Source organism: Pelmatolapia mariae, linkage group LG1, assembly GCF_036321145.2.
Source record: "Pelmatolapia mariae isolate MD_Pm_ZW linkage group LG1, Pm_UMD_F_2, whole genome shotgun sequence".
Taxonomy (NCBI): domain Eukaryota; kingdom Metazoa; phylum Chordata; class Actinopteri; order Cichliformes; family Cichlidae; genus Pelmatolapia; species Pelmatolapia mariae.
In genome coordinates this window covers 23,556,313-23,583,982 of record NC_086227.1, presented here as the reverse complement: position 1 = coordinate 23,583,982, position 27,670 = coordinate 23,556,313, and the positions used below count along the sequence as shown (strand labels likewise).

Below are 27,670 nucleotides of genomic sequence, written 5' to 3'. Positions count from 1 at the left end.
CTGTGTTTATTCTTACTGGCACTCATGAAGAAAAAAAAACAAAAACTAAAGTAGCAAAAAAAGCTTTTAAAAAGCTTTTATATTTTTGTGTATTTGTAAATATTAACACAATTTATATTTATATAAGTAAATTGTTATTATATTATACAGTGGATTTCGTTCCCGAGGGTCTTTCTTAAGTCGAAAATTTGCGTAAGTCGAAGCACCCATCGCGCCTTTTGAGTGAACGATAGGCTATAGGCTAATTGCTAACTGCAACAACAACAGCGAAGCGCAAGTACAAAAGCCAAGGGGGTTGTCACATGATTCGGAAGGCATTGTGGGCATTGTAGGCATTCTGGGCTCAGCCAATCAGAGCCAGCGGATTTCGTTACGCAGGCATTTCGGGGTTCCACTGTACATTATATTTTATTTATAATTTTAAATATTATTTTATCTAAATCTGCAAAATAATATTAATGAAACCTTGACAGACCCTCCTGTCTAACAGTGTAAAAGCATTTAATCCCTGAGATATATTAGTATTAGAAAAAGGAAGCACAATTTCAACTGTGCCTCTGAGTTTTTCTACATAAAGAAATGCTGCTCTAGTAAATTAAAGAAATGTGTCATCATGACTCTTTGGGCTTACATAAAAAGTTCTGGTAGCTCAGAGTGTCCCTTAATTATAAAACAAAGTTTGTTGATTCACAGAAAACATCTGAAATTTATGTCCTACTTCACATTTTCCAAAGCTGTCCAGTGGGCCGGATTGGAGTCTTTGCCGGGCCAATTTTAGCCCCCAAACCCTATGTTTCCTACCCCTGATGTAGGCAGACCACATCTCCATGTTTAACTATGACAGGATCATCTTCACTGCTGCTGTTGTGTTATCAGTCCTCCAATATATTTTCCACAAATGTGGATGAAATGCTTGAATATGCAGATAACTTAGCCTTAGAATTGTAGGTCAAAGTAACAAAAAAAAAAATTGTTGCATTGTTGCTGCAGCCCAAGTGGGAAGGCATGACTTTGGGTGGACCAGACAGGTGAACATTAGACAAAGCTGTGTGTGTGGCTTCTCCAGCTTTCAGGTCCCCTCAAGGTTGGTGGAGAAAAGATAATCATTGTGACTTTTGTTTTGGGAAGGGTGAATATGAAGAAAGCCCTGCACTAAATGCAAAACAAAAGTCAAGTTTAGCTGTCAGGGGTCATAAGTCTTCATACAAAATGTGCTCAGTTGCAGATCAAGTTTGGATGTTTCTGTCACAGTCTTCATTCAGCTTAACTTCAGATGAATGTGCTCCAGGATACACATCACATATACCCCCAGTCTAAATCTATTCAGTGTGTTTTTCCCTCTGATAGCTGATCCTGCTAGTTCTGTTCTGTTCAGAGGTATGGAGATGAATGGATTGTCTGCACCTGTCGTTCGGCGTTGACCCCTGATTTGGTACAGTGGGGAGATTTGGGAGTATGTCTCTCTTTGCCTGTTCCTGGTGTGATCATTAAAATGTGGCCACAGTTACCTACATTGCCAGTAGTGTCCTCGAATCTAGTAGTGAAGGATGTCAGAGACCAGAATTTACCAGAGGTATTACTGCCTGTGCCGTAACCAGAGCTCAAGAGCAATAAAACTGAGCAGGCTGAGGTCACTCCCTCACCTGCAGGGGAGGTTGTTTCTTTGACTGATTTCCCTGTATTCGACTCCCTGGCAAAGTAGCAGCAGGAAAATCCTTTCCTGCGATAGCTTGTTAGACTTGTGTTCGGTTAAATCTTTTTTTAATGCTCTGACATTTTATTGCGAAGCGCTTTGTGATCTTTCTCTTGAAATCTAACTTACTTACTTTTGAGTCGGGTCTCTCTCAGTAGTGACATAAACAGTGCTACGCATGGTTTTTTGGTCACTAAATGGTTACCAGATAGAGAAAAGGTAGGTTGTTCAAGTTGGCATTGCAGACTGCTCATGATGTTGTGGCTGGTCAATCAAAAAAATGAAAGCGATCCCCCTTGTGTTTCTTGTGTCATATTCCAGCAATCTCTATCTCTTTTGAGTATCTATGTTTAATATCAGGCTTAAAACTTTCCTTTTTGGTTCAGTTTATAGTTAGACATGGATCAGGTGAACCTGAAACCTCTTACTTTTGCTGTAATATTTCCAGGCTGCTGGGGCCTTCCATTGATACAGTGTTTTCTCTTCTCTTTGCTGAGTTTTACCTTTACCTCATCTGTTGCTGAGGTAAAGGTAAAACTCAGCTTTATTTATACTGCAGATGCACATGCAGCCCAAAGTGCTTCAAAAAGAAACAACAATAAGAATAATACTGTAGATAAAAATATCACTTTCTAATTATAAGGAGATATAAAACTAAAACTTCCAAGTTCCTGCAGGCCCAATTTTTTTTGCCTACCGGGACCAAGTTATTAAATCATGGCCTGCTACAGTTGTCAGAAGATTGCTTCAGCAGACAATAGCATGACAAATGTCTCTGAACTTTTTACATAGCAAAAATACTATTGTATGTCTAGTTGAAATTAAAGCCTTTAATTTGCAAATACTGAAAACTATAAATACTAAATCTTTGTTTTGTTTTTTTAACTGAAAATATTTGTAAATTCTGTGATCAAGTACACAAAAAATGGCAAAGGAGTAATTTAACTGCTTGAATCACCATGGAGCTTTGAATGCTAATAAACCACCAGTAAGCTGTGGGAAATACACATTATTCATTTTCCTTACATAACTGTGCTGTTGTTTTTTTCCACCTGAGAATTTCAAACAGCACACAGCTGAAGGGGTTACATCTAGGTACACTGCTGGAAACCAAGTCTATTCCAGCCAAAACAGTAACAGCTGGGTATTAAACTTGTGTTTTTGTCTATATTGGAACCTCTGGAATCCTGAAGTTTAGAAAATCAAGTGTTTGCAAGCTTGTTACATCTTTCAAAGGAGATAAGTTGTAAATGGGTTGTCGTTTGCTGACACTCTTCTCGAAACAAAGGAAGAAATGAAAGTGCTGCCCCCACCTGGCAAGCTTATGCTCTACAAGGCCACACATCAGCACTTCTTAGCTCATTTTCAGTAGTAAGTCTAAAAAGAAATGCTACACAACTTATCAAGTTTTAATTAGACCTTTTATTTTTACTTTTAGTATTCATATTAAATCTCAACCTATTTTTAGAAAGAACAAATACAACCTAACAAAAAAATTATGTCTAAAACACGTCCAACTTACAAGAGTGTATTATATAATTTTGCTGTATATGGCATTGAGATCAATCCGGAGTTTCTTAAAAGATGGTCTGTTTCTGGGATCATACTGCCAACAGCTGTTCATAATCCTGGAGATTTCAATGGGGCAGCCGTGCGGAGCAGGCATACGGTACCCTGAAGCACATCACAGAGAAGCATAACAGGGAGAGAGATGGTCAGATGGCAGTACACATGCTTTCTGATACACGTGAGACTCAGAAAATGTATCAGTGTCAAAATCAATCACAATGACAGAGCAGGAATTCTCCTGAATGTCACGTGAACACGAACACTTTGACACGTTATCGCTAAGTGCCAGATAACAAGTCTTCACCTTTCTCCACCTCTTCACGTGTCTGTTGATTGGTCATGCTGGTGTAGGGCGTCATTCCCATGGAGAAGGTTTCCCACAGTAAGATGCCAAAGCTCCAGACATCACTCTCTGTGGTATAACGACCTGAAAACAACAGCAGGGGGCAGTGTAAGCAAAGGCATAGGCACAGCTCTTTGTCAGTATTTGTAGCATCCCCGGTTGAAAAGATGGTCTCTCAAACTGATGGTTCACAATCCTTTTATTAAACAGCCGTGTATGTGAACACACCGTAAGAGCTACAACATACAGAATAAAAGACTATTAGTAAATCAAACAGTGTGTTACCTTTAACCTTTTGACTCATTCATTAATCACAAAGTAATTATCTTTACCTTACATAACAAATAACACTAAAACTTGTAAATTATTGCATATAACAGTGAAATCGCTGCATCGCTGCCTAAACATGACGAGGTACGTTAGCACCCTCTAGTGGGTGAAAACTTAGGCTTTATCCTTAGTAGCGGTCAGCAGCTATATGCTCCGTAAAACAACAAAGTACATATCCACAGGGCAAACTTTGTTACGAACCTTGTTCCCTCATCAACCAGGTGCTAAGGAACTGTTTACAACTCAGGATTGCACCTTGATAGCCGTTCTTTTTCCCATTTCCGTCCATTAACCATAGAGCACACCTTCTCTCTGTGCATTAAAACCCGCGCTTCTGCTATATGGTTTACGCCACTTGATTTACGGCACCTTGTCGCTCTGTGACTTTCAAAATAAAAGCATCCGCTCCAACAATATAATAGTCACTCATAACTTTACAAACTACTTTACAAAATATTAATTAGGTCATTTACAGTATTTAACTGGCTGTTGGCAGTAGAAACAGGAGAAATGTGTCTGGTTATGGTATTATGGTAGAGGCACTAATGATGCACCATAGTTCAGGGCTTCAGGAGCTGTCCATTTGACAGGGATCTGTCTGAGACCGCCTTCTGCAGAGTAGACTCCGTCATCTTCCTGACGGGACATCCCAAAGTCACTTATCTTCACCACGTTACCTTCTGCGACCAGGCAGTTTCTAGCTGCAAGGTCCCTTAAAAAGCACAAGAAAGGAAATGTAAGAGGGATGGAGGCTGGGGAAAAGTGGAAACAAATGAAAATCATGCTCTGTATGAAAAAACAGAACAGATGGCACTTAAAAGAGAGGTGTTCCTATCATATCTCTGTGTTGCGTGCGAGTGCCATTTGACATGCAGCGTTACAGGCTGGGCAGCCTGTCTGAGCCGGATGTCACAACCTCCTCCTCTCCTCTAGTGCCCCTACAGCCAGCCACCGAGGTCACGTTCAATTTGTAGATATGCCTAAAATACTACAACAATTCTGAATGCAGTATATCGTTTACTTAAATATATATACATGCATACGTATAGTTGAATTAAAGGAGATGGTCGAGTTTTCAGAACATGTTTTTAGATTTCAGGTCTTGTCTTTTAATGCAAGCTTTGTTTGCAGGCTACTCACAAAAACCCAACGTTTGATCTTTGTAAGCAACTCCTACACAGCTCTGCGGTCTTTGGAGGATGCGTAGTTACAATCAGGGCTGTGAGCTGGTTTCTCTCAGTCATTAAAAATGTTCAGAACGGTCTCATCACACCCAGTTCGATATTATTGCATCAGGTCCTTAGATCTAATATATAAATATATAAATCTTATTACCAGTATAAAGGGGTTTAGGAGGCTCTGAATTAGCACTCATTTAAGGTCCTAAATAGGAGCCTTACGCCATCAAGGATTACAGCATTTAAGAAATAATGTAAAGCAGATTTTTCCAGCCATGGATCATGTCTGTAGTTCTCCTCTGTCTTTATTAAGCCTTTCTGTTTTGGTACTTTTCAGCCACAGTATTTGTTTTTATTGTAAAGTGATTTTTTTTATTTATTTAGAAACTTGTATTTGCTTAAATATCTTTCTGTGAACATCTCTCTAGAGATTACAGTGTGACACCTTATATGATGCTGAGCTGAAGCTTTACTTAAGGCAAGCATTTTACTGCTACTCAACATATGGGGAACTGCTACAGATAAGTGCAGTTAACAGTTAGGTGAAGTGAAAGCTTGGGAAGGTAAGTGATGCTTTGTAAAGTGTACAGTAAAAGCCTGAAATCCACCTGCATGTACATGAGCAACGCACCACTTTAGTTGTTGCTGAAACTACACTGCACTGTATTCAAATGAACGTTTAATATGTAGTAATCATCATGCCGAACACAGAGGTAAACATTATGCATTCCGGCATGTTAACAATGAGGAAAGATTAAGCTGACTGTAACTGTGAAGGAAATGAATAGTGAGCATTGCAGAATCTTTATTGCTGAAGTCACAGATTTGCACGTGGCTGATTAAAAGATTAGATAAAATCGGCGTGACCGTCTGACCAACCTGTGAATGCACTTTTTGCTCTCCAGGTACTCCATGCCAGATGCGACATTTTCAGTCATTTTGACCAGCATCTTCGGTGTCAGACTGTGACCCTCAGTGCGCAAAAAGGAGAGAAAATCACCACCTTGAAAAGTGTAAAGACACACACACATACGGAGAGCGAGAACGATGATGGAGGAACAAAGTGGGTGGTAAAAATGGTTCAATAAATCTTTGAAGGCACCGGGTTGACTAGTTGAAAGACATAAAGACTGTGTTTAACAGGATCACATTTACCTTGAATGAGCTCCATGATAATGTAGATGGGCTGTTTCTGCGTGCACACCCCAATAAGCTTCACGATGTTAGGGTGATCGTATTGCTTCAGGATCCTAGACAACACACAAGACAGGTGTGTGTGTGTAACCCGCTGTTAGTTTACCTGTCTGATGTCTACTGTACAGTTACATTCAGTTCTGTGCACTACGCGCTAAATTTATATAAAGTATTATGATGTTGTTGATCTACAGCTGTTTCATGACAGTGTGGTAGCCAGCTCTGGCAAGAGGGGCTATGAGCTCACGTACCCTGTAGCTTGTGTGAGCCTGCTGTGAAAATTTTACACGTGTTAGCCTTCAAATCACTATCATTTATCCTCCTGCTACTGAGCAGACTTTCTTTTCGGGTCTTCAACACGGACCGTGTTCTGCTGTCCTACCGGTGCCACTGAGAAGAGCGAGCAGCAGCTGCTACATTTTCTGCTGGACCATTAAGTATTTCGATCAAACTACTCATAGGCACATTTCATATAGAGCTCTATGTGCATACATATTTTTTTTAAAGTCTGCTGGCCAGCTTCTACAATTTTATTTCAAAGACTATTTACAGACATTCTTTTACATTTGTTGAGAACATCATAGTTTGTTTTTTATGGACTGAGACCGGACGCAGTAACTGTAAGGACATATGCACGTGTCCCAGGTTTAAGCAGAAATGAGTTGTAACACAACATAAGTGGAAGTGTTGTAACTAATGCAAGAATTTTTTTTCTTTCCGTTTCAATTCTGATCATCAGTTAAAGTGGACCGAAATTTAGATTTCACCACACGCGCTCAATGGGAAGTTTTGGTTATTGTTGGAGTGAGCGCAGTTTCCTTTAAATTCTAAACGCATGGTGGATGTGAGAAAGGTGATGATGGTGTTCTGATGCTGTTAAGAACATACACGCTTCAGTCCACTAAAAGCTATGAGATATTGGACACAGATGCTAAACTGCTGTAAAACTCTGAATAAATTGTCCTCAGTTGATACAGTTTCACCTGTTATTCTTTGATAAGCTGACATATTGGTTACATGTGCACTATGTTGAAGGACCAGTCTGAGTCTTTTAGGATACTGAAGACATTTTAGTGCTCCCAAGTTTCTCTCAGACTGCAAAAACAGTTGCGTGAGGGTCAAAAAAGTTGATAAATGTGAATCCACTTATCTATACACCAGCACTAATTTCTCTTGACAATAAACTAGCAATTATTTATTTTAGCCTGTGAACTTATGGGCAGAAAACTGTAACATTATCAACAAAAAGGAACATTTAAAGACTAACGTTCATCTAAATAAAATAAAAAATATATATACCAATTTTTTTAAGCAGTGAAGAGTTTTGACAGTGGCATTTGTAAGCAGGTTTATATATGTTTGCACTGTTCTTTATTAAGCTGTGATTGTCCTCACAGCTTAATAAAGCTGAAAAATAGCAGAGCTGTGAAAACGTTTTCACAGGAAGCCCTGGTGAAAAAACCAAGTACATCCCACGATTCAGTAGCTTGTAGAAAGCACCTTTAGCAGCAAGGTGGTTTCTACAAGCTTGACCTAATTGTTGTCTGGATGATGCTATCAGCCTCTCAGATCATTGTGGAGGAATTTTTGGCCACTCAGTTCTGCACCGTTGCGTCAGTTCACTGAGGTTTGTGGGCATTTGTTCATGCACAGTTGTCTTAAGATCCCACCACAGCATCTCATTGTGGTTGAGGTCTGGACTTTAACTGGGTCACTGCAAAATATTGATTATTTTTCTTTTCGGCCATTCTGTTGTAAATTTGCTGCTGTGTTTGGCATCATTGACCTGTTGCACGACCCAATTTTGGGATGTGTTGGACAGATGGCCTCACACTTGAAAAGACTGCAAGTAGCCCAGGCCCTGTGAGTGCAAACCAAGCACAAATCATCAGCCCTCCACCACCGCCCCTGACAGGTGGTATGAGGTGTTGGTGCTGATATGCTGTGATTGGCTTTTTTCAAATGTGGCACTTTGCAGCCGCTTTATGTCTCAGGAGTGTTGTGGTTTGTTCAGATGCCACTTGAACATACATAATCAAATCTTGATTGAGTAATCCAGTAAGTTGATTTGATTATCAACCCGGCTGTTAACTTACAATTGTAATTCTGACCCCATGCAGCAGTAAGGGTGTACTTCTGCATGGGGATTTGTTCACAACACAGTAAATCTGTTTGCATAGTAAGATTTGGGCCTGCCTCTTCTCTGGCAAAAACTAGCTCTGACTTAAATAAGGTGTTCAGGAAATTAAAACAGGTCACCGTGATGTGATTTACTGTAATGGAAACGTGTGTGTGTGTGTGCATGTGTACTGACCTGGCTTCCATCAGGAACTTACTCTTGTGCTCTGGGGCCAGGTTCTCTTTACAAGACTTCACAGCTACAGGAGTGTTATCGGTGCGTAAACGGCCGCTGTACACCTCTCCAAAGTTACCCTGTGCAGTGCCATCACCAACACGATCAGTACTAATCTAATTCTGTCTTCTCACTGAGCAAACAACATTTTTAACTAAACCTCAAACCATTTCAAATACGGTACTATTAATTTCCTTCATGAACTAAGCCACACGTACACTATTATTGAATTTAACTGGTCATTGTTTCAACCAATTTACCACACGGAGCTAAAATTGTCAGGGAAGTTAAATCTAGCAGATACGGTTAGTTCCTGTACCGGCAGCACAATTTCAGGATTTTGTCTCCACAACAAAATTTGAACCAAAGCAATCAGTCTAACGTGCATCACAATTTAAGTGCAGACTTTTAGATTTCATTTTCAAAGTTACAGAGCAACAATACTGTACCAGCTGCTAAGGAATTAGTCCCATTTTTATACAAACGTGTACATCTTTATCTTTTACAGCCTTCCTGTAGGTTCACATTTAAAGCTTAATAAAATGTTCACATGTGGAAGTTAGCATCATCACCACCATCATCGTCGTTTTAGTCTAAATCTAAATATTTTACTTGTACTAAAATGAACTGCATACACTTAAACACGTAAATGACTTTGCTAAGCAAAATATTGGCCACAAATAAAACTCAGAATACATTTTACTTTACTTGCATAATTCTGTTAGTAAAAGTCAAGTGTACGCACCCGTCCAATGAGAGGTCCCAAGATAATATCATCATGTTCCAGGACCCACTTGTCCTAAAAGGGTTAAAAATGAAGCAAGAGAAACACACAGTGATTTTAATAGTTTTAAACTATTAAAGTGTTTAAGGGAAAAGCCACCAGAGGACAAGTTTATGAGTACATATGTGAAAAAACAGGAGTAAAATAGTGTTGGAGTCCTGTGCTACACAGCCTTAGAGCAACAGAACCCATAGCATACAGAGTTTACACAGAAAAACATGTGGTGTGTCCTATTGTTGGCACATAACATGAGAGCATGTCTTGGACAAATTTAAGGTTGTACTAAAGATTATAACAAGTCTGCAGTAAGCAGATACAAGCTATTCTAATCTAAAGACAAACATATGTGTGTGGTGTGTGTCTGTGTGTGTCACTTTACCTTTACTACAGGTTTCTTTAGCACAACTTCACACCTCTTGGTAATATGCTGTCGAGAGTTCAGCAGATGATGGATCAGGTGAGGGATGCTGGGAAAGCCTTCTCCATCCAGACGGTACATATTCTACTGGCACACATGGAGAAGCAGAGGTTTACAGAGGCGTACTGAAGACAAACTTAATGGCATTACCGAATTTAAAAAACAAAAGACTCATTATCCAAAAAAAATTGTTTAAAAAGCTTAGTTTACAATAACAAGTTTTATTTTCTCACATTTACTTTTTAGGCCACATATTACAACAGTAACAGAAAGAATTGCTCTTTTTTTACATATTCAAAAAATGAAGAAAAAACATTAATAAGGAAGTGAATGATGCAAGAATGTGCAATGTATAAATAGTGTCTTCAAAAACACTTTAGATTCACTTACTTCTGTGTTCTGGATGAGAAAATGTTTACAGGAGCCCTCCCATTGCACAGAAAGCACGTAACCCTGCTTCTCTTGACTCTTCCTCACTAAGAAGTCGCCATCGTTCTTCAGCAGCTGCTGGACCTCCAGTCTGGGAATGGCACCGTGGTACCAGTCCTGCTGCCCCAGAGGACGATCCACTTCTTTCACCAGACTGAGGACTGGAGGCACCTGGAGGCAGGAAAAGAGAAAAGCAGGGTCTTTAAAAGCCGACATGAATAATGAAACAATAAGAATGGGAAGGGATAGATTTTGGGTGAATCTGCAGAGATTAAATGGAGGCACATCAAAGAAGAGTCTGTAAAACTTTAAAGTATAAGCACACCGCTTTAGTGCCCCCAGGGTACCACAGGGCTGGTAGATAGAAGGAGAAGTAGTTCATACAAAAATAGCAAATAGTTTAGATTCACAGTACAGCACAATATGGGCATTAAAATATTACTCACCTGATATGATCTTTTGGAGCATGCACACAATTTTATATATATCCGTTTCCAGCTGATTTAACATTAAATCAATAAAATGTGAGAAAGGGTGGGGGTTTTTTTCAGGCCATTCAGAGTTACTGTGCAGCTGTGTCACGGGTTCCCTGAGTGCTTCTGTCTGTCAGGAATGATTAAACGATTAAATGTACACTGGCTGCCTGAAAAGTGAGCTTGGTTTGAGGTCAAGAAGAATTTTGAAAGAAGAAACTTGGCGGTCAAAGTCCCAAAGCGTGGTCATGAGCACGAGACCCCAAAGACAGATTGTGTGCCTGAGCAAGCTCAACCACTCAGAGGATGTACTCTGAGATGCTGCCATTTCCTCCAGAACATGATAAATTGTTTTGTGGTTAAAAAAAAAAAAAAGGGAGGGGGGGGACTGTGTAGAAATAGAGAAGTTCAAGAGTGATGAGGGGGAAGAAAACTTCCACTCGAACATCCTTCCTTAGAAATAAACTAGCATGTACCATAAAGGTTGCTACAATTGCAACTTCTCTATCGGTCACTGTAATTATTGTGCATTAATTGCAATTTATTTACTAACTTACCTCAAATTTGGGTTTAAACAGGTTGCTCAGATTGTTCAAGATTCCTTCCACGAGGACCCTGGGTGGAGTGTGGTCCTGAAAAAAAAAGACAAAAACAAAAAAAGACCCAGAGCTTGTTACTCATGTCACAAAAAACCTATTAAGGTCTACTGTCAGCATTAGAATTGTCATGTCTCACTTTGCTCATGTGCTTTTCAGGTTAAGCGCTAACTGCAAGACAACATCGGGCTGCTCCAGCTCTATTAAATTATTTATGATGATTGATCTGTGAGAGTGTAACAAAGGATTGGGTGCACAGCACAAGTTTGTAGCGTTTGGCCTGAAGATAGATGACCGGACTTTCTTTCCATGCTAGCAACTTTATGCAAAAGCCTGGAGGAAAATACTAGATTGACACTTTCTGAGTGTTAAGTACAATCCATGCCTAAAGGATAACTGTCTGTGACTTACAGAAAGACTAACTGCTTTTATGCTTTATAATTCAGCATGTTGTTTTCAGAGTTTACATGCAACACACAGCTTATTTTGTACAGCTGGCCCAATGACAGGACCAGTAATTAGGAGCTAATCAAAGACAAAGGAGGGAAAGCTGCTGTCAGGGAGAACATACATTGCTCGTGCTGGATGAAAGTGAAACAGTATCCGTGTCCAGATTCAAAGCAGAGGGAGGTTCTCTGGAGCCCAGCCGGTCCAGTTTCTCTTTAAGAAGAAGCCTCTGAACCTCCAGCTTGGCTCTCTGGCCCTGAGTCAGGGCGACCTGCTGCCGGCACTCTTCCATCGCATGTCTCTTGCTGAACTGGTAGACCCTGGACAAAGCAAAGTGCAGCATCACACAACACAAGTGACAAAAATAAACAGAAGCGCACAGAAATCAATAAAACGCCTGCTTGTGCAGGTTTGCAGTTCTTGATATTGATTCATATGCTTAACATGCTGATAATGAGCCTGTAAGACTTATAAAACCCCAACAGTGAACAAACAAACAGAATTGTTTCACCTCATTATCTTTTTGAGGATTTTTATCTTTTGAGGTATTTGTACAAACCCATCTCAAATAAAGCTGAGATACTGCGTAAATACTTAATACAAACAGGATGGAAATCTCATAAACCCATATTATATTCACAATGGAATATAAAAGACATAACAAATGTTTAAACTCAGAACACTTACCATTGTAAGAAAACATTATTATTTAGATAATGATGCCAGAAACACATCTCTTTGCAGCATCCCCCCCCCCCCCCTTCTTTAACAACAGCATGAAAATATGCAGCGTCTTCACTGAGACATCATCCAGATCATATGCTGCTCTAGAAACTGAATTGTTTCCTATGTTGTAATGTGACTAAAATACGGGTTTATGAGATTTGCAAATCATTGCATTCTGTTTTTATTTTATTTTATACAGCGTCTCAACTTTTTTCAGAATAGGGTTTGTACTTAATCAACCTCCGTATGTACTCGGTCTTCCCTGTTAAGTACCTATAAGTTCAGCACACACTACAAACACCACAATCAGAATTACATTATTTCTCCTCTGAGGCACTGAGAGCTGAGTAATTGACAAGAAACTGTTCATCATCTATTTGTGTATGGGACATTGATTAAGTATGTGTATGGCTAATTACCACAGAGGATGTTTATATGAGCGCAGGTGCAGCGGAGAATCTAATCACGCTTGGTTGACCCGGAGATCACGTTGTTTTTTTGTTTGTTTTTTTCTCTGGTGACACCCAACAGGCCGTTATATCATCACACAGCCTTTAATGACAACATAAAATTCTATGTGCTTTGTTCCCTTTAATTGGCCATTAAGAGAAGTGGCTGGACATTGAAGCTCATCAGAAACAAGTTGCCCCAGGTTCGTCATCATCACAGAAATGTAGATTAAGCCTAATCCCAGAAAAGAAAACAGCATTTAGGATCCTCACTGACAAAAAGTTTATGGTCTATGGTTAGGCTTAATTCAACAACAAGCGAGCCCAGATGTTTGGGTTTTAAACTGGAATTTTTACTAACCGGGTGTTTATAAACATGATGATTAATGCACACATGAAGATGCTTGATCAACTGTGCTTACACTCATTAGAACCAAAGAAAGTTTCACTCAAGAAAACATCTGCAAAGACCTCAAAATGCTGGAGATCCGACCCTCTGAACTACTCAGGCTGACATCTGAGGTCAGGTTAGGTCACCTTAATTCAGTTTTTCACTGTTGATTTGCAAAATGTTTCTTCACCATGCAAAGCAAAGGTCAGCGTCACCTCACCTCACCACCTGCACCATATGTGCTCCCAGCTGCCTTTGATAAGGCAGACTCTGTTGCATATAAACACATTGTTTCCACTTGTCCTTCAAGAGCCCGTTAATGACTCGATCACTCCCCCGGGTCTGTATAGCTCTAACACCTTTAGACACCCTCATCAACCAAGACAAATGAGAGGGTTTGGGCTCCATAACTCTCAACATATTGCTGTATTATAATTCATAAGGCACTTATTGCCCGCTGAGACCACACTGGTTATTAGCCGGTGCACAGCCAACAGCACACTGAACTCCCCCGATGGGAAGGACTGCCCGCTGAGGCAAACTTTAGTAATTTGTCTTCACAGCTACCACAGGACAGTGTATTTTTTCATTGTGAACCCTGCTCTCTAATCTCTGACAGCTCAGCATCAGCCTGGTGTGGTCTGCTCACCTCTGGCCCTTTTTGACACCTTCCTGCTCTTCCCCTAACTCCAGCTCCAGCTGCTCAACTGAAGTCTGCTGAGAGCCCAGAGACCGAGCCAGGTCCAGGAGCTCCTCCTCTATCGTAGTCAGTCTGTGAGAAGAAGACAGAAATCCCAGGTGAAGAGGAAGCACTTGATATAAAACAGAAAGGGAAGGTTAACGGGAGGTTAAAGGAACACGAGTTAGCCGTGTGGAGGAAGCTGTTGCAAGATTAACTAACGAAATCTGAATGTGACTGCACTGTTGTTCTCACTTGTGCTGGATCGTCTCTAGGGTGAGGTCATTCAGTTCAATCTCCTTCGTGCTTAGCTGCTCGGTGTCCTCCAGAAGGCTGTTGTCAAAATCGGCACAGGCAGGAATCTCCCCCACAGACCTTCAAACACACAGTCCACAGTATCATTTCTCTGAAGGGTTAGCTTCCGTGATTGCCATGTTGCTGAGCGGAAACGGTCCGCCTCTGCGTACCTGGTCTGATGGATGAAGCTCTCATACTCTCTGTGAGGATCGATGGCTGTTAGAGCTGATGCCATCTCTCTGTGGATGCGCACCACTTCATGATGGAGGAGAGTGCAGATGTCAAAATACTCCTGCAGGATCTCCTTTCTGGAAGGATGAAAACAGAATGACACAATGCGAAGCACAAATATATCACATTGCATCTTTTAATTTGCCAAAGCGTAACACAATTTCCAGTTTGGCTGGATGCAAGTTGCCTCATATTAGTGATGTGAAAATGTCCTTTGAGAGATTTGTCTGCGGTTAAGTATCCCATCACGTCGCTTTCTCTGTCATATTTATGTTGTTATTCCCTGTTTAGAATATAATAAAAGTGAGAGCAGTGCCCGTTTTTCAGCCTCTGCTGTTAGACAGAGACTGGATCTGTCAGCTCTGCCAAACATTTCCTGCCCAGAGCCCCCAAAGTCAGCCAATCCATTTTACTGGTTTGACTGCTTGTTTCTGTCTTTGACTTTTATGATTTACCCTTTCAGACCCTTTAATTGTCTAAATTCCCAGAACTCTTCTCTCTGCTTTAAAACTCAGACATTCATGTTTTCTTTAATATACAAATCAAAAACTAAATGTTACTGTAGTGTTCAAAGCTGTCAAACCTTTGTAGGTAATGTTTGCACAGAAAAGGCTTTTGTTCATAATGAAAACACAGGCAGTACTGTGCAAAACTCTTGAATCACCTCTTATTTTTTTACATTTTGCTGGGAAAAAAAGAAAATATGTGTTTTGTTCTCTGTCAAGATGATCCCACGCTGCTTCAGTAATGATTCGGTCCGGGCTCTGGGGAGGCCGGTCCATGACTCATGGAGTTCCAGCGTGTGTGTTCTTCCATTCAGGCATGCTTTTACTGCAGTGTGAGATCAAATGAGGCCACTGCCAATCAGATGCTTTCCAGATGGTGATGCATGGTGGATGAAAATCTGACAGTGCCTTTCAGCGTTAATAATTTCATCAATTTTGACAAGATCTTCAACACCACTGGCTGAAAAGTGGACTTTTTCCTATTTCTGTTCATCTGCAGGAGATTGTTTTTAAGGCCTGACACGCCAGTCGGCACCACAATGTATAAACTGGACGGGCAACCAACTCCGTCAGTTTCCATGCACGAATGCTATACCAAGTGGTTAAATGCACAGGAGTACCCATTAAATTTACAACTTACAGACTACTGATGAGTCATTTCTATACATTTACTAATCTTAAAAACAGGGCCACCTTTGCAAGCCACAAAAAAGGAGAGCTACTTTAAACCACACACACAGAAAAATGTACCACGATAATAAAACTGCAAAAAATATCTGTCTTGGTTTGCAGACACAAAGCGGCAGGGGGGCATTTTCTCTAGGTCCAGAAGTGGATCAATGACCACAGCACATACTAGGACAGCTGACGGTGAGCGCAGGACACACGGTGTCCATAGATTTAACTATGAAATTGAAATTACTTGCCTAAATTCCCAGAATTTAACATTGTCTGTGATGTGTAGACACAGCACTGGTTCATTCCTTGAGTTAGGTTTTTTAATACTTGAAAAAGTCGCTGTTAAGCAGCCTAACAAACAAACAAAAATGGTCTGGCACAAGAACTAGACTGAAGTGAAAAAGCAGCCAATTTCTGAAGAAAAACATTGAATGACCTTTAGAAAGTCTGGAGAACTACTGCTCAAGACCGATTTAAAGCGTCTGGCTCCTCTGAAGCAAAATAGAAAGAAGTGAAAGGTGACTCAAAACATTTGCACAGTACTGTAGTTGCACATATGGTAATTAGAACATTTGTTCTGCTGCTGTAGATTGTGGGATATGCTTGTTGATGGCAGCAGTGGAGTGTTATCAAGATTCGAAATTAATTGGCAAACATCCGTGTCGTGCCACGATCAAATGTGTATCTGAGTGACGACAAGCAGAAATAAAACACCGAGATGATACGCAGGGACGCACCAGTAAATATGAGCACTGTACAGAAATGCTTCTTGTCATTCTTAATGTGTCTGTTTTTCTTCCAAACATCCACGCAGCGAGTGTGATCTTACAGTATGAGCACCATCTCCTGCTGCAGAGTCTGCAGAGCGCTGAGCAGGGCCGGCTGGATCTGACTGTAATGGTGCTGATGGTAAACTTGAGCAGCTTGCACAGAGAGGACATACTCATTATGGACCTCGTAGAGTTTCAGTGAAGCCTTTATGTAACGCTCTTTGGCCTTATCTCGGTCTTTTTCTGCAAACACGCACAGGCACACAAGCACAGTACAGAAAATGATCACAGAATATAGGTCACGATAGAAATACACATATCAGACTAAACACAGGAAAACAGAAAACAAACAAAAAAACAGACTGTGACATCAACATGAAACCGATTCTATTCAGAAACATAAGTGATACCAGAAATCCCCACCTTTGCTGGTCTCCTGGTACTTCCTCTTTGCCTGAGTTGCATCTTTCACTGCGTGTCTGTAGCTGCTCTTTAGCCTCTCCAGTTCTGTCTGTGTCACCTGAAGCAATCCATAAAAACAGCATTTTACATTTTGAACACGCTAATAAAGTAGGCTTTGTGTTGGCATTTAAAAAACAGGGCATGAAAAGTTAAAACCGCCTCATATATAGTTCGCCCTAAACTATTTGACCTGAAAGAAGAAAAACCCAATTTACTCAATAAAAAATGGCAAAACCGAAAGGTCATGGCTCATTTTTGACCTTTTTGGACAGTGTGGACCAAAAATATTTTTGCTGAAAAAAATGACATTTTTTTAATAAGACAGTAGACAGCAGCAATAAAACAACCATTCAGTTGCACTGATGATACCGACTCTATTCTACAATTTCCCAAATGCAGCTCTTCCAAATCTGATGCAACAGGAAAGAAGCCAACAAATCCTGAACCAAGAATGAGGGACTGCAGGGAGGAAGAATTTAAAATAAGCACACAGGCTTACAGACAACTGTTTAAGGACTTTAAAATGCCAGTAACTAGCTTCCTTGTTTTAGTTCTCCGTTGGCTGAGTTCTGCATCAATTATGATTTATTTATAACATCTTGTTTTTGTTTCTATGACTCATCTAATTAGAGGGCATCAAGCTTGCTTCTCTAACCTGTCGAACAGTAGGCAGGAGTAGCGTAGCAGAGAGAAATAGCCCCGCTTTATTGTCAGCCTTATAGTGATGATAGCACCTAAAACACACCAAAGCAGGAAATGAATTTTTCACCTGTCAGGGCCTGTAACTGCCAACAAAGCTGTGTGTCGTCACTGTAGTTATGGAAAGAACTTGTACATTACACAGATTTAACAGCAGCAGGTCTAAAAAACAAATTTCACTGAATGATTCATGGTTGGAGGTGTTATAGAGATACACTAATCTACAATCAACTGTTTTTCAGAGGAAAACCAGCTGAAACAGTTTGCTTTTAAAGTTTTCTGTTGCTTTACTTGAAACTAAGCACTCGCCTACATTTACCGATGTGCCTCGGTCCCGTAACAGACACAAAACCAAGAATTTTTAAGCGGTTTAAAAAACAAAAATAAAACAGAGACTTGTAAACATCTTTTACAAACACATAACTTAAGGACGGCGGGTGTGATGGGTGTCAAGTGGAGTTTCTTTAAGGTTGAAAAGCTGTCAGTACTATTTAGCACAGGAAGTGGACTGCTGTTGTGTTAGGTTTTACTGCCAAGTAACATAAAACATGAGAAAAAGCATAAGGAAACGATCTGACCTTTGTTGTGTGGCTGGTGACAAAAAAAACCAAACCAACACAAACCAACATCACAGATACAATCAAATTCACTGTCGCCGTTGTTTCAGTCGTGATATAAAATAATCTCTCGCTAGTGTAACTGCACGGTGATGCAAACGGTTCAAAGGCTGACCAGGCTTTTTCTGCACAGCAAAGTAGGAAAATTAAACTAAACAAACTACCAGACAGGCGTTCAAACTGCACTAAAAATGAACACATCATTTGCCTGATGTAATTGGGTAATAAAACCCAGTGTGAGGCAGCTACCAGTATGAGATGGCATCAAAATGCATTTACAGACACTCTTTCCAGTCTATTGAACTTCATATCATTTGACTGCTGTCTATTTATAAGCTGCCATCACAGCACTCATCTGCAAGTCAAGTTGACATATGAGGAAAAACGAGATAAACATTTCCAACTAGCAACGTCTGGTTTTGCATGAGTCGTGAAATGTGGGATATGTAAACATTCTAGCGCTCTAATTGCTTTTTTGTTCTTGTAAAAAGTAATTTAGTGTGTTAGCTTTCAATTTAGATATGAGCACAGTAACAAAAAGAAGCAGGCAGCAATTATCTCAGCAAATTCTGGAAGACCCTGCCGTACGCCGTGCTGTTTCAAACGGCCGTGAGCGGCTGCAAAACAAATTTGTACCAGCTAAAGATATATCTTTGCATACTAGACAAAGTTTTTTTTTTTTAAAGCACGTAAACACAAAGTGATATTTAATTTTAGAGACCAAAAAGCTGTAGAACAGGTAAGTGTAGTCACTTACCTGCACCAAGATCATTTTCCACTGATAATAAACATTCATATAGTTCCGCCTTTATTATTTTTTTATTCAACTCAGGGGATAAAAGTGTGCAAAATTGTAAACCAAAGGGACATTTAGAGAGCAACAGCTGTGAAAATTAACACAGAAAATAAGCCACCTTGCTTTTTTCCCCATAATTAGAGGTTTGACTGTACAAAAGTAGTTTAATCTGCCTCGTGACAGGACTGAAAGTTTGTATAATGGTAAAGTAGCTAGATATTTTAGCTTGTGGTATATGTGTGTAGTTTATTGCTTAAGCTGCGGAGAAATTAAAGAAGTCCCAACAAGTCATTGTTCGGGTTCAAGTCTTCGAAAGCTGAATATAGGCCAGTGTGAATGATGTCTTTTGAAGTAATAAAAAAGTGTGTGCGTGCACATGTTAATCACACACCTTGTTGAGCTCCTGCCTCAGCAGGTTCCACTGCTCTGCGTAAGTTTTGCGGAGCTGCTGTTTGTCTCTGATGAGCAGCGTGAGTTTGCTGATTGGACCGTCCAGCAGATCTTCAGAGCGCTTTTTCATCAGCTGACTGAGAGACTCGGTCTGTGAGACCAGCACTCCCCAGGACTGACAGACAGAGGCAGAAGTCAGCGGGACACATCGTGGGGACATAAAGAAAAAAACAATAAATGGAACTCACTAAACAATCCGTGACTACCTGACATGTTGGTAACCAGCTTTTGGAGACAAACTTGCTTCTTTGTTCCTTAGTTGGAACTGATATCAGATTTAAATAAAAATGCATGAAGTCATGTTGGACACAGATACAGCTCACTGGGTATTTCATCTTCCCCTGGTCTTTCTCCTAGCTCTCCTGTCTTCTCCACACTGTTCTACCAAAATAAAGGCTACAAAATATATTCAGTACAAATAAGCAATGGTTATTGGTGGGTAAAGCCACCAAATTATTATTTAAAAACACTTTATTTGAGGTGCAGAAATAAAACTAGTTTCAAGCGCATCAGCAGCACATTGCATTTGATGGTTGTAGGTTCTTTAAATGTTTTCACAATGTGTGCAGATGAGCCAATCAAAGACGTGCTTCCTCGATTTGAGAACACATTTAATTTCACAAGGTGTAGGTCAGCTTTCAATATTTCAAAGAAACTAAGCAGACCAAGCTTTTGTAGATTTAGTTGAGATATTGCTAAGCCATTCAGATATACTTTGTACTTATTTTAAACACTAATGGGATCTCAGCAGTTGCTGGAGTTACTTTTAGAGTATGTCATGTGAGGTTATTTGAGGCATTCTAGATCTACAAAAAACAGTTTTAGATTCATGTGCTAACTTCTGTATTTTATTTCCTCAGCTTATATTACTGTTTTTCTCTTTTACTTTGCTCATTGAACACTTGATGATGCATGAGTGTAGCAAACCCTTTTTCTTTTTTTTTGGAAAAATCTAAATGTGCGTCAAATTAGAAGATTAATTTTAAATACACTGAATGAATGAGTCTATTGCGCAGTGGCATTCTCCCACCTGAACGACAGGTGATGAGGTAAATCTAAAGCTTCAGACGCAGTGCGATATACAAGGCCTCACCTTGTTGAGCTGACTGATGTAGTCCAGTCCTGTGTTAGCCTGAGGTCGGTCCAGCTTCTCAGCCAGGCCAGTCATGTGGTGCAGCTGCACTGAAAATTCCCGTTCGCTCTTCGCTCGCTGCCCCATCCACTTCTTCATGACTTCCATCAAGAGAAGCTCTGAGTCCAGCAGTCGCAACACTGCTGCATGTGCCTGTGGACACCTCAGGTCCTCTCCAAAACCCATCTCTGGATAATTACGCTGTCCTCCTGGCAATGAATTGTTGTTAGCAGTAAATCCTACAGCACATTTGCATTCTCGTGAGAGAGGCAGGAGCAGAGCAGCAATCCGTAGCAGCTGCTAATGACCAAGTGTATTCATTTCAATGTGACCATCGAGGAGTTTCACTTCCCTGTGAGCAACAGAGGTTTGTGTGAAGCGGCACTTCCTCATGTGTCTTTGAATGCGGTTACTGTCATTTTGCTTTCAATTTCTGAGGACCTTGAGAGGTGTAATGATCATTAAGCTTGAATTATTTCTAAATAATATCATCACTAAAACACTTATATAGTTATGTGTTTTTAAAAAATCTAATTAAATGCAAAAACCAAACAGTCGTGTAGAGGCTGAATGCAGCCTGAGAGAGACCACTGAGCTCGCACTGAGCTGTGTCTTATCTGCATGTTAAATTGGGACCACTGCTTATCTGTGGCTCAGTGCAGCAGCGCAACAGCACTGCATGTTGCTCAGTATGGTTTACAGATAATTCTGTACATCTATACACACTTCAGAAGTGCTTTTCACTTCTCTGCTTTTATTGTATTGCTTGAATTATTAATTACTATTCTAATAACACATTACAGAACAGAATGATTCCACTAATTACTACTTTAGTAGTTAAGAAGTTATTTTAAAGTAGTAGTAGTAGTAGTAGTAGTAGTAACCCCATGTTTTTAGTTTTCAAATACACATAAAATCGAAGTGCAATAGAAGACGAGTCTCTGTTCCGGGTCAGACAGACATGGCATTTTATATCTTGTGTTAAGAGCACCACTTTTTTTTTTACCCTAGAGGGCCTTACTGGCTTAAAATAAGCAAAGGCCCACTACTGAAAAAGTGAATTGAAAGACTTTTTACAGGTCACAACGAAATTGTTACTAAGATAATCAGTACCAGTAGGTCTAGTACTATGAAAAGGGCACTCATTATTTCTTTATATTATGCTTCCAAAGAGTCAGATTTTCCTATAGTTTGGTCTTAAACATAATTTCTCCAGCCTTTCTAAAGGTCTTTTAAAGTTTTTCTTTGGACATCGGTTGCTCTTTCACTCATTTTCAGTACAGTCCTGTTATTTTTTGTTAATGTGTTTTGTTAGGCTACTTTATACCGACCTACTCATCGTGCAGGTATTTAAAAAGAAACCTGACTCAAGTGGTGAATCGATGTTGTGTTTAAAGATAAGAGACAACTTAGCAAAGAACCAATTTTAAACATAACTCTTTCTCGGATAGTGGTCACTACAGTGGACAGCTATTCAAAGGCTGTATTCTTGTATTTGTGTCAGTGTTGATGGTATATTTGCACATAAACCACTACATTTGACACTGATGTGTCACTCCATACACATAAGTTGTCTGCTTAAGTGGACATGTAAAAAACTCGTTGAGAAGTACATGTTTAAAAAAAAAAAAAGTTCAAAGTTCAAAAAACTTTTTTTCATGCCTAAAGATAAATAAAAAATACTTAAGAAAAACTCCTGATTGCGGTTGTCATAATTCATGCATGAAAGGGTTAAGCAATTTATAACTAGGCCCTTGACAAGAAACACATCACTCAGTTCCCATTTCTTTAGCTGAATTTACAACAAATAGTAAAGATGGACGGGGTTCCCCACAAGTTCTTTAAGAACTGCCTGCGTAGCTCAGGGCACTGTCGAAGCGGATGAAAACAGCTTGGAGGAAACAACCGGTCCCATCAGAAGGATAATAAATTGTCGCCGTGTTCACTCCCAAGAACAGAGCCTTCAGACCATCAGTCAGTTCAGAAGCATTGCCTTGCTGAACGTAAAGAGGAAGGTTTTTTTCTCCATCCTGACAAGGAGACTGACTTCATCATGGTGAATGGATATGTTGATACAAGCTGCCAGAATGTGGGAATCCCAGGCTTTCCTATGTCCACTAAGCACTCCTCTCTGATTTGGAACCAGATCCAGCATGTCGAGAGAGAAGAGCGACTTGCATCTGGTGTGGTTAGATCTCACCACCAATGCGTGTGACTCAGTATCGCGCAGACCGTTAGACTTTGCACTGGGGTTCTTACATATCCTGTGTTGTGTGCAACATATAATCGCCAAATACTTCAGTAACCTGCACATGTGCTCAACTCTGGAGGGCTTCATGACTGGATGCCAAGAACTAGAATGTGAAACAGTTATGAGATGCGCCATCTTCCCCATGCTATTCGTAGTAGCCTTTGAGGTAATTCTCAGGGGCCAGGCAGATAGAGGCATCCAGTTACCATCAGGTGGAGGGTTCCACCACTACGGAGCTATATGGATGATGTGGCAAGCATCATTCAGACAGCACTATGCATGACTTCTGCATGAGCTTCTTGCTTGGGTGAGCATGACAGTCAAGGCAGGAAAGTCAAGAAGCCTATAAAGAAGGAAAGGCGTACTGCATGCAGGGGACATCTTTGTTGCAGGAGAGGAGCCCATTCCCGGCCTGGATGAAAGACCACTGCAAAACCTAGGAAGGCACTACCCCACGAAAAATAGAAGGTGTGGTGCTAGGTGAAGTGTCTTGCCCAAGGACACAACAACCAGGACAGACAGAGCTGGGGATCGAACCGGCAACCTTCTGTTTACAAGATGAGCTTCTCGACCCCCTGAACCACGGTCGTGAACATTATTGAAACAGTGTGGGATCACCTTGATAGAGAACAGAACAAAAGGCAGCCAATATCCAAAGAAAAACTTTGAATGTGTTTCAAGAGGCCTTGAAGGCCACTTATGTTTTAATAAAATACTACACTTCTAGCGTTAAGATGATCAAGCAAATCAAAGATCTGGGCCACAAAACTTTACCTCCTCCACTAAAACCAAAAAAAAAGAGCTGAGAAAGAAATACTTTTTACAACAACAAAAAAACAACAGAGAAAGATACGCCAACAAAATGCACACAGGGGGGAAAGAACAGAGGGGCTCAGAATAAATACAAAAAATAAATAAAAATCTGATTCGAAGCATGTGGAATGAGGCACTGATAACCTGGGGAAAGAGAAAGGTCCCAGGACATTCAATGATCCAATGAAAGTGAAAACACAGAGCAGAGAGAGGGAGAGGAAAAAGATAAACACACAGTTTGGATAGTCCTGTGCCAGAGGGACAACAACTATCAGGGTAAGAGAGATGCAGTGTTTTCCAATAATCTCCAGGCTTAACAGATTCCCGAAGAGTGAGACTGACCCACAGGCACAATAACGATATCAGGTAGAGAGTCTCAGGAAAAAAAAAAGAAAAAAAAAAAAGCTGCTAACATAACATTATAGCCAAAAAACCCCAAAAAACCCTGTGTTCTGGGGCAGAAAGCTTAGGATGGATTATAAGCTTCACACATATCTTTTGTTTTTTAATTATCATAAGCTCCTAACATGGATCTGAACATGTGACAAGTTGCAAAACCAGAAACGTAAAAACACTCGAACCTCAGTGAAACGTAGACATGAATGATCTGCACCAACCAAACTGCTGCCCAGCTCCAACAAGCTACTGTTTGGCGTTAAATACTTTCTGAAATACATGTCGGACTTTCACAATACTTTCAATGGATTTTTGGCTTATTGTGTTGCTTGTGTGTGAGCAGCTGACCGAAGCATTGTGGCTTCATACTTCCCCACAAGCAGCTAACGGTATGATGCAGGAAAGTACAGGGTTACTTGTGAAGTAATGCACTGCCGCAAAGACTCTGAGAAAGGTTTATAGTGGTGGTGTCTTGTAACCATTATTGTTTTTTAGAAGAATAGTTTTAAACAACACCAGACTGTAAACACGGAGGGTGCCTGTTGCATATAATGCAAATACTCCTTTTGTTTTTTCACACCACAGTATGAAGCCAGTCTCACGTCATTACTTTCATTTATGACTTGGTTGGTGTCTGGTGCAACCACCGTGCTGTAAATTCATTGGGGTAATTATTCTGGCCATACATCATCAGATACACTCATTATACAGGCTGCAGGGAAGACAAAGGGACACAAACATACACACACAGAAAATGCAGCTCTGCTCAGAGTTGGTTGTACAGACCACAGAGGAAATGTCAGCTTTTATGTTTAGTTACAGAGTCTAACAAAGAGCTGCAGACCACGCTCTTAGTTAGAGACTACTCTTCATGTTTGATGTCCTAATGTCACCTCATGCTGCCACTTCTGCAGCAGACTTTATATCATGTTGTAATGCTGTACCTGTGAGTTACTTTAAATGAAAGCTGTTGAAGGGATGGAAAGTACATTGACTCAGATTCTGAACGTTGCAACTCTGACAAAAGAAAAACGCAGAAGTGCAACAAAAGAGTTTTGACACTTAAACTGCAAAACCGTTTAGCACGATCGTGATACCTACTTTGAATGTTTTTGGGGGGTTTTAAACCGTGGCGTTTTATAGTGTCAAATCTTTACGTGCATTGTTTTTACATTAGCAGTTTATTTCTCAGTGAGAGTGGTTTACTGTTTCTTCTCTGTATTGTGGTGTGGCTGAGAGAGAGTTAACAGTTTTGTGCTGTCTGGACATAATTTGCTTACCATACAAAGAACGCTGAATAATGAAAACGACTACAGACTAGCTCCAAAACTGAAAACCTACAGTAAGCAGAGCCCAATATGGGCATACTCTGGGCCCACAGCTGCCCAAACTATGCCCTTACCTTAGGTGTAAACGGTTCATATATAGCGCTTTTCTACTCGGCGCTCAAAGCACTTTATGCAACTCATTCACAACTCAAGTCTCATTCACACTTTTTTTTCCTATTCTCTTTTTAACATGCACACACACATTCATACTTCTACAGATGCATCAGAGAGCAACTTGGGGTTAGTATCTGCACAAGGACATTTGGCATACAAGCTGGAGGGATCTAACCATTAAACTTCCAATTAGCAAATGATCTGCTCCACCACCTGAGTTAAGGCCACCCCAAAGATGTGGGGTGCCCCACATATGCCCCATGGTACATTATTGCCACCAACTGGTATGGAGTGTGAACCAGAAAGTTACTTTAAGCATTTAGGCAGCTCACTCATTCACGAGGTGTCATCACATAGTTAATTCGGCATTATTATTTTTTCCACCATGCCCTTCCTCACACAAACAGCCCTCGAGGAATGTATGTGTCCACTTGAGCGTAACCAAGGAGATCACATGAAATCAAAGATGTAAACCATTAAGCTCTTTAGCCACTTGCCCTCAAACGTAAAAAACAACTAGAATCCCATCAAACTAACCTAACTTAGAAAATGGAATCTGGCCTTGTAGCTTTTGCTTCAATTCCTTTTCTAGTAGATCAATAACATCCAGTTTAACTTCCATGCTCATTACTTAGTGAAGGTTTGAATCAGTTGCCCTTCTCTCAGCCACATATTTCTGACAGTGCAAGAAAACATGTACAGTACTGCAATTTCATCTTTGCCCCGTCAGTCACATTTCCCAGTATTGTGTTTCCTTACCATTATAAATAGTCTGTGTATTCCTCCAATGAAATTTTCAGATGTAGCTTTCCAGCTAGTCCAAGTAAGATCCCTCAGGCTCTGACACAATAACATGGTGATGGCCATAGTGGCCTACTACAACCAACATGAATATTTCTATATCACAACCTCACACAACAGAATGGCGTGAAATAGATTAAATAACCATTAAGCGACAGTTATCTGGATCAAAAATGTCTTGTTGATACCAGCGGTCAAGAAGAATTAAAGGATGACCACTCATTAGAACTGAGGTATGCAGAAGAGCATCTCTGAATCTGAATGCAAAACACGTTGAACCTTGAAGCAGAACATTGTACTGGGTGCTCCAGATGTCAGCTAAGAACAGGAAACTGAGGCTACAATTCATGCAGATTCACCAAAAGTGGACAGAAGAAGAAGACTGATCTGATAAAGTCTCAATTTTGGTTGCAACATTCATATAGTAATCTGAGAACTGCTTAACTATGAGATTTCTCATGATGCCGCACTTGGTTAAACACATTTCATTGTAAATGTTGACTCTTTGCTAACTTACATATGACAAATAAAGCTGAAGCTGAAATTGATAGGGTCAGAATTTGACGAACAGCATGAAAGCACTGATCCATCCCTCCTCATATCAGTGGTTCAGGCTGCTGATGGTGTGGGGAATAATTTCTTGGTACAGTTTGAATCTTTTGTTACCACCTGAGCATCATTTAAACACCACAGCCTACCTGAGGATTGTTGGCAGTCATCCCTTTATGCCCACAGTGCACACATCCTCTGATGGATCCTTCCAGCAGGATAGCGCGCTGTGTTACAACCCTCAAACCATCCCAGACTGCTATTTTTAAACATAACACGGAGATCACGGTACCCAAAAGGCCTCCGCAGTCAATTCAACTGAGCATCCTTGGGATGTGGAGAAAGAGGAGATTCTCATAATGGATGTGCAAACTGACATATCTGCAGCAGCTGACTGATGCCATCATGTCATCATGGAAACAAGTCTCTGAGGCATGTTTCCAGCACCCTGTTGAATCTATGCTGTGAATAAAAACAGCTCCGAGGACAAGCGCACAGCACGGCACTAGCACGGTGTACCTAATAAAGTGTCCGATTAGGTTTGTTTATCACGTTTGCCATCCTAATTTAGCACGTTAGCTTAGTAAAACTACACAAATTAGCACAAAATTATTATTTTCCAGTACTGCACTCATGATGATACAATGCTAATGATCGGCTCCATTACAAACCATCGGGCTGTCTCATCACTCCGAGAACCTCCTCTGTGATCTTGCAGCTCTGCCAGC

General features: G+C 40.4%; 1 protein-coding gene across 2 annotated transcripts; it reads right to left on the bottom strand.

Annotated features, from left to right (window-relative positions):
• Positions 1-3,115: 3,115 nt before the first annotated feature.
• fes (FES proto-oncogene, tyrosine kinase) lies at positions 3,116-27,651 on the bottom strand. 2 transcript variants are annotated; one of them, XM_063476619.1, is made up of 19 exons: positions 27,614-27,651; positions 20,652-20,899; positions 19,500-19,673; positions 16,958-17,054; positions 16,594-16,777; positions 14,520-14,657; positions 14,308-14,427; positions 14,023-14,145; positions 11,932-12,127; positions 11,322-11,396; positions 10,253-10,462; positions 9,824-9,946; positions 9,406-9,459; positions 8,622-8,740; positions 6,269-6,363; positions 5,993-6,116; positions 4,490-4,647; positions 3,567-3,689; positions 3,116-3,367 (listed from the first exon to the last, which is right to left on the bottom strand). In XM_063476619.1, the coding sequence occupies exons 1-19, from the start codon at positions 27,627-27,629 to the stop codon at positions 3,225-3,227; spliced, it is 2,520 nt and encodes an 839-aa protein (XP_063332689.1). In that variant the 5' UTR covers positions 27,630-27,651; the 3' UTR covers positions 3,116-3,224. The 2 variants fall into 2 exon arrangements, with proteins under 2 accessions (XP_063332689.1, XP_063332697.1); XM_063476627.1 differs by lacking the exon at positions 27,614-27,651 and adding an exon at positions 27,092-27,594.
• Positions 27,652-27,670: the final 19 nt, after the last annotated feature.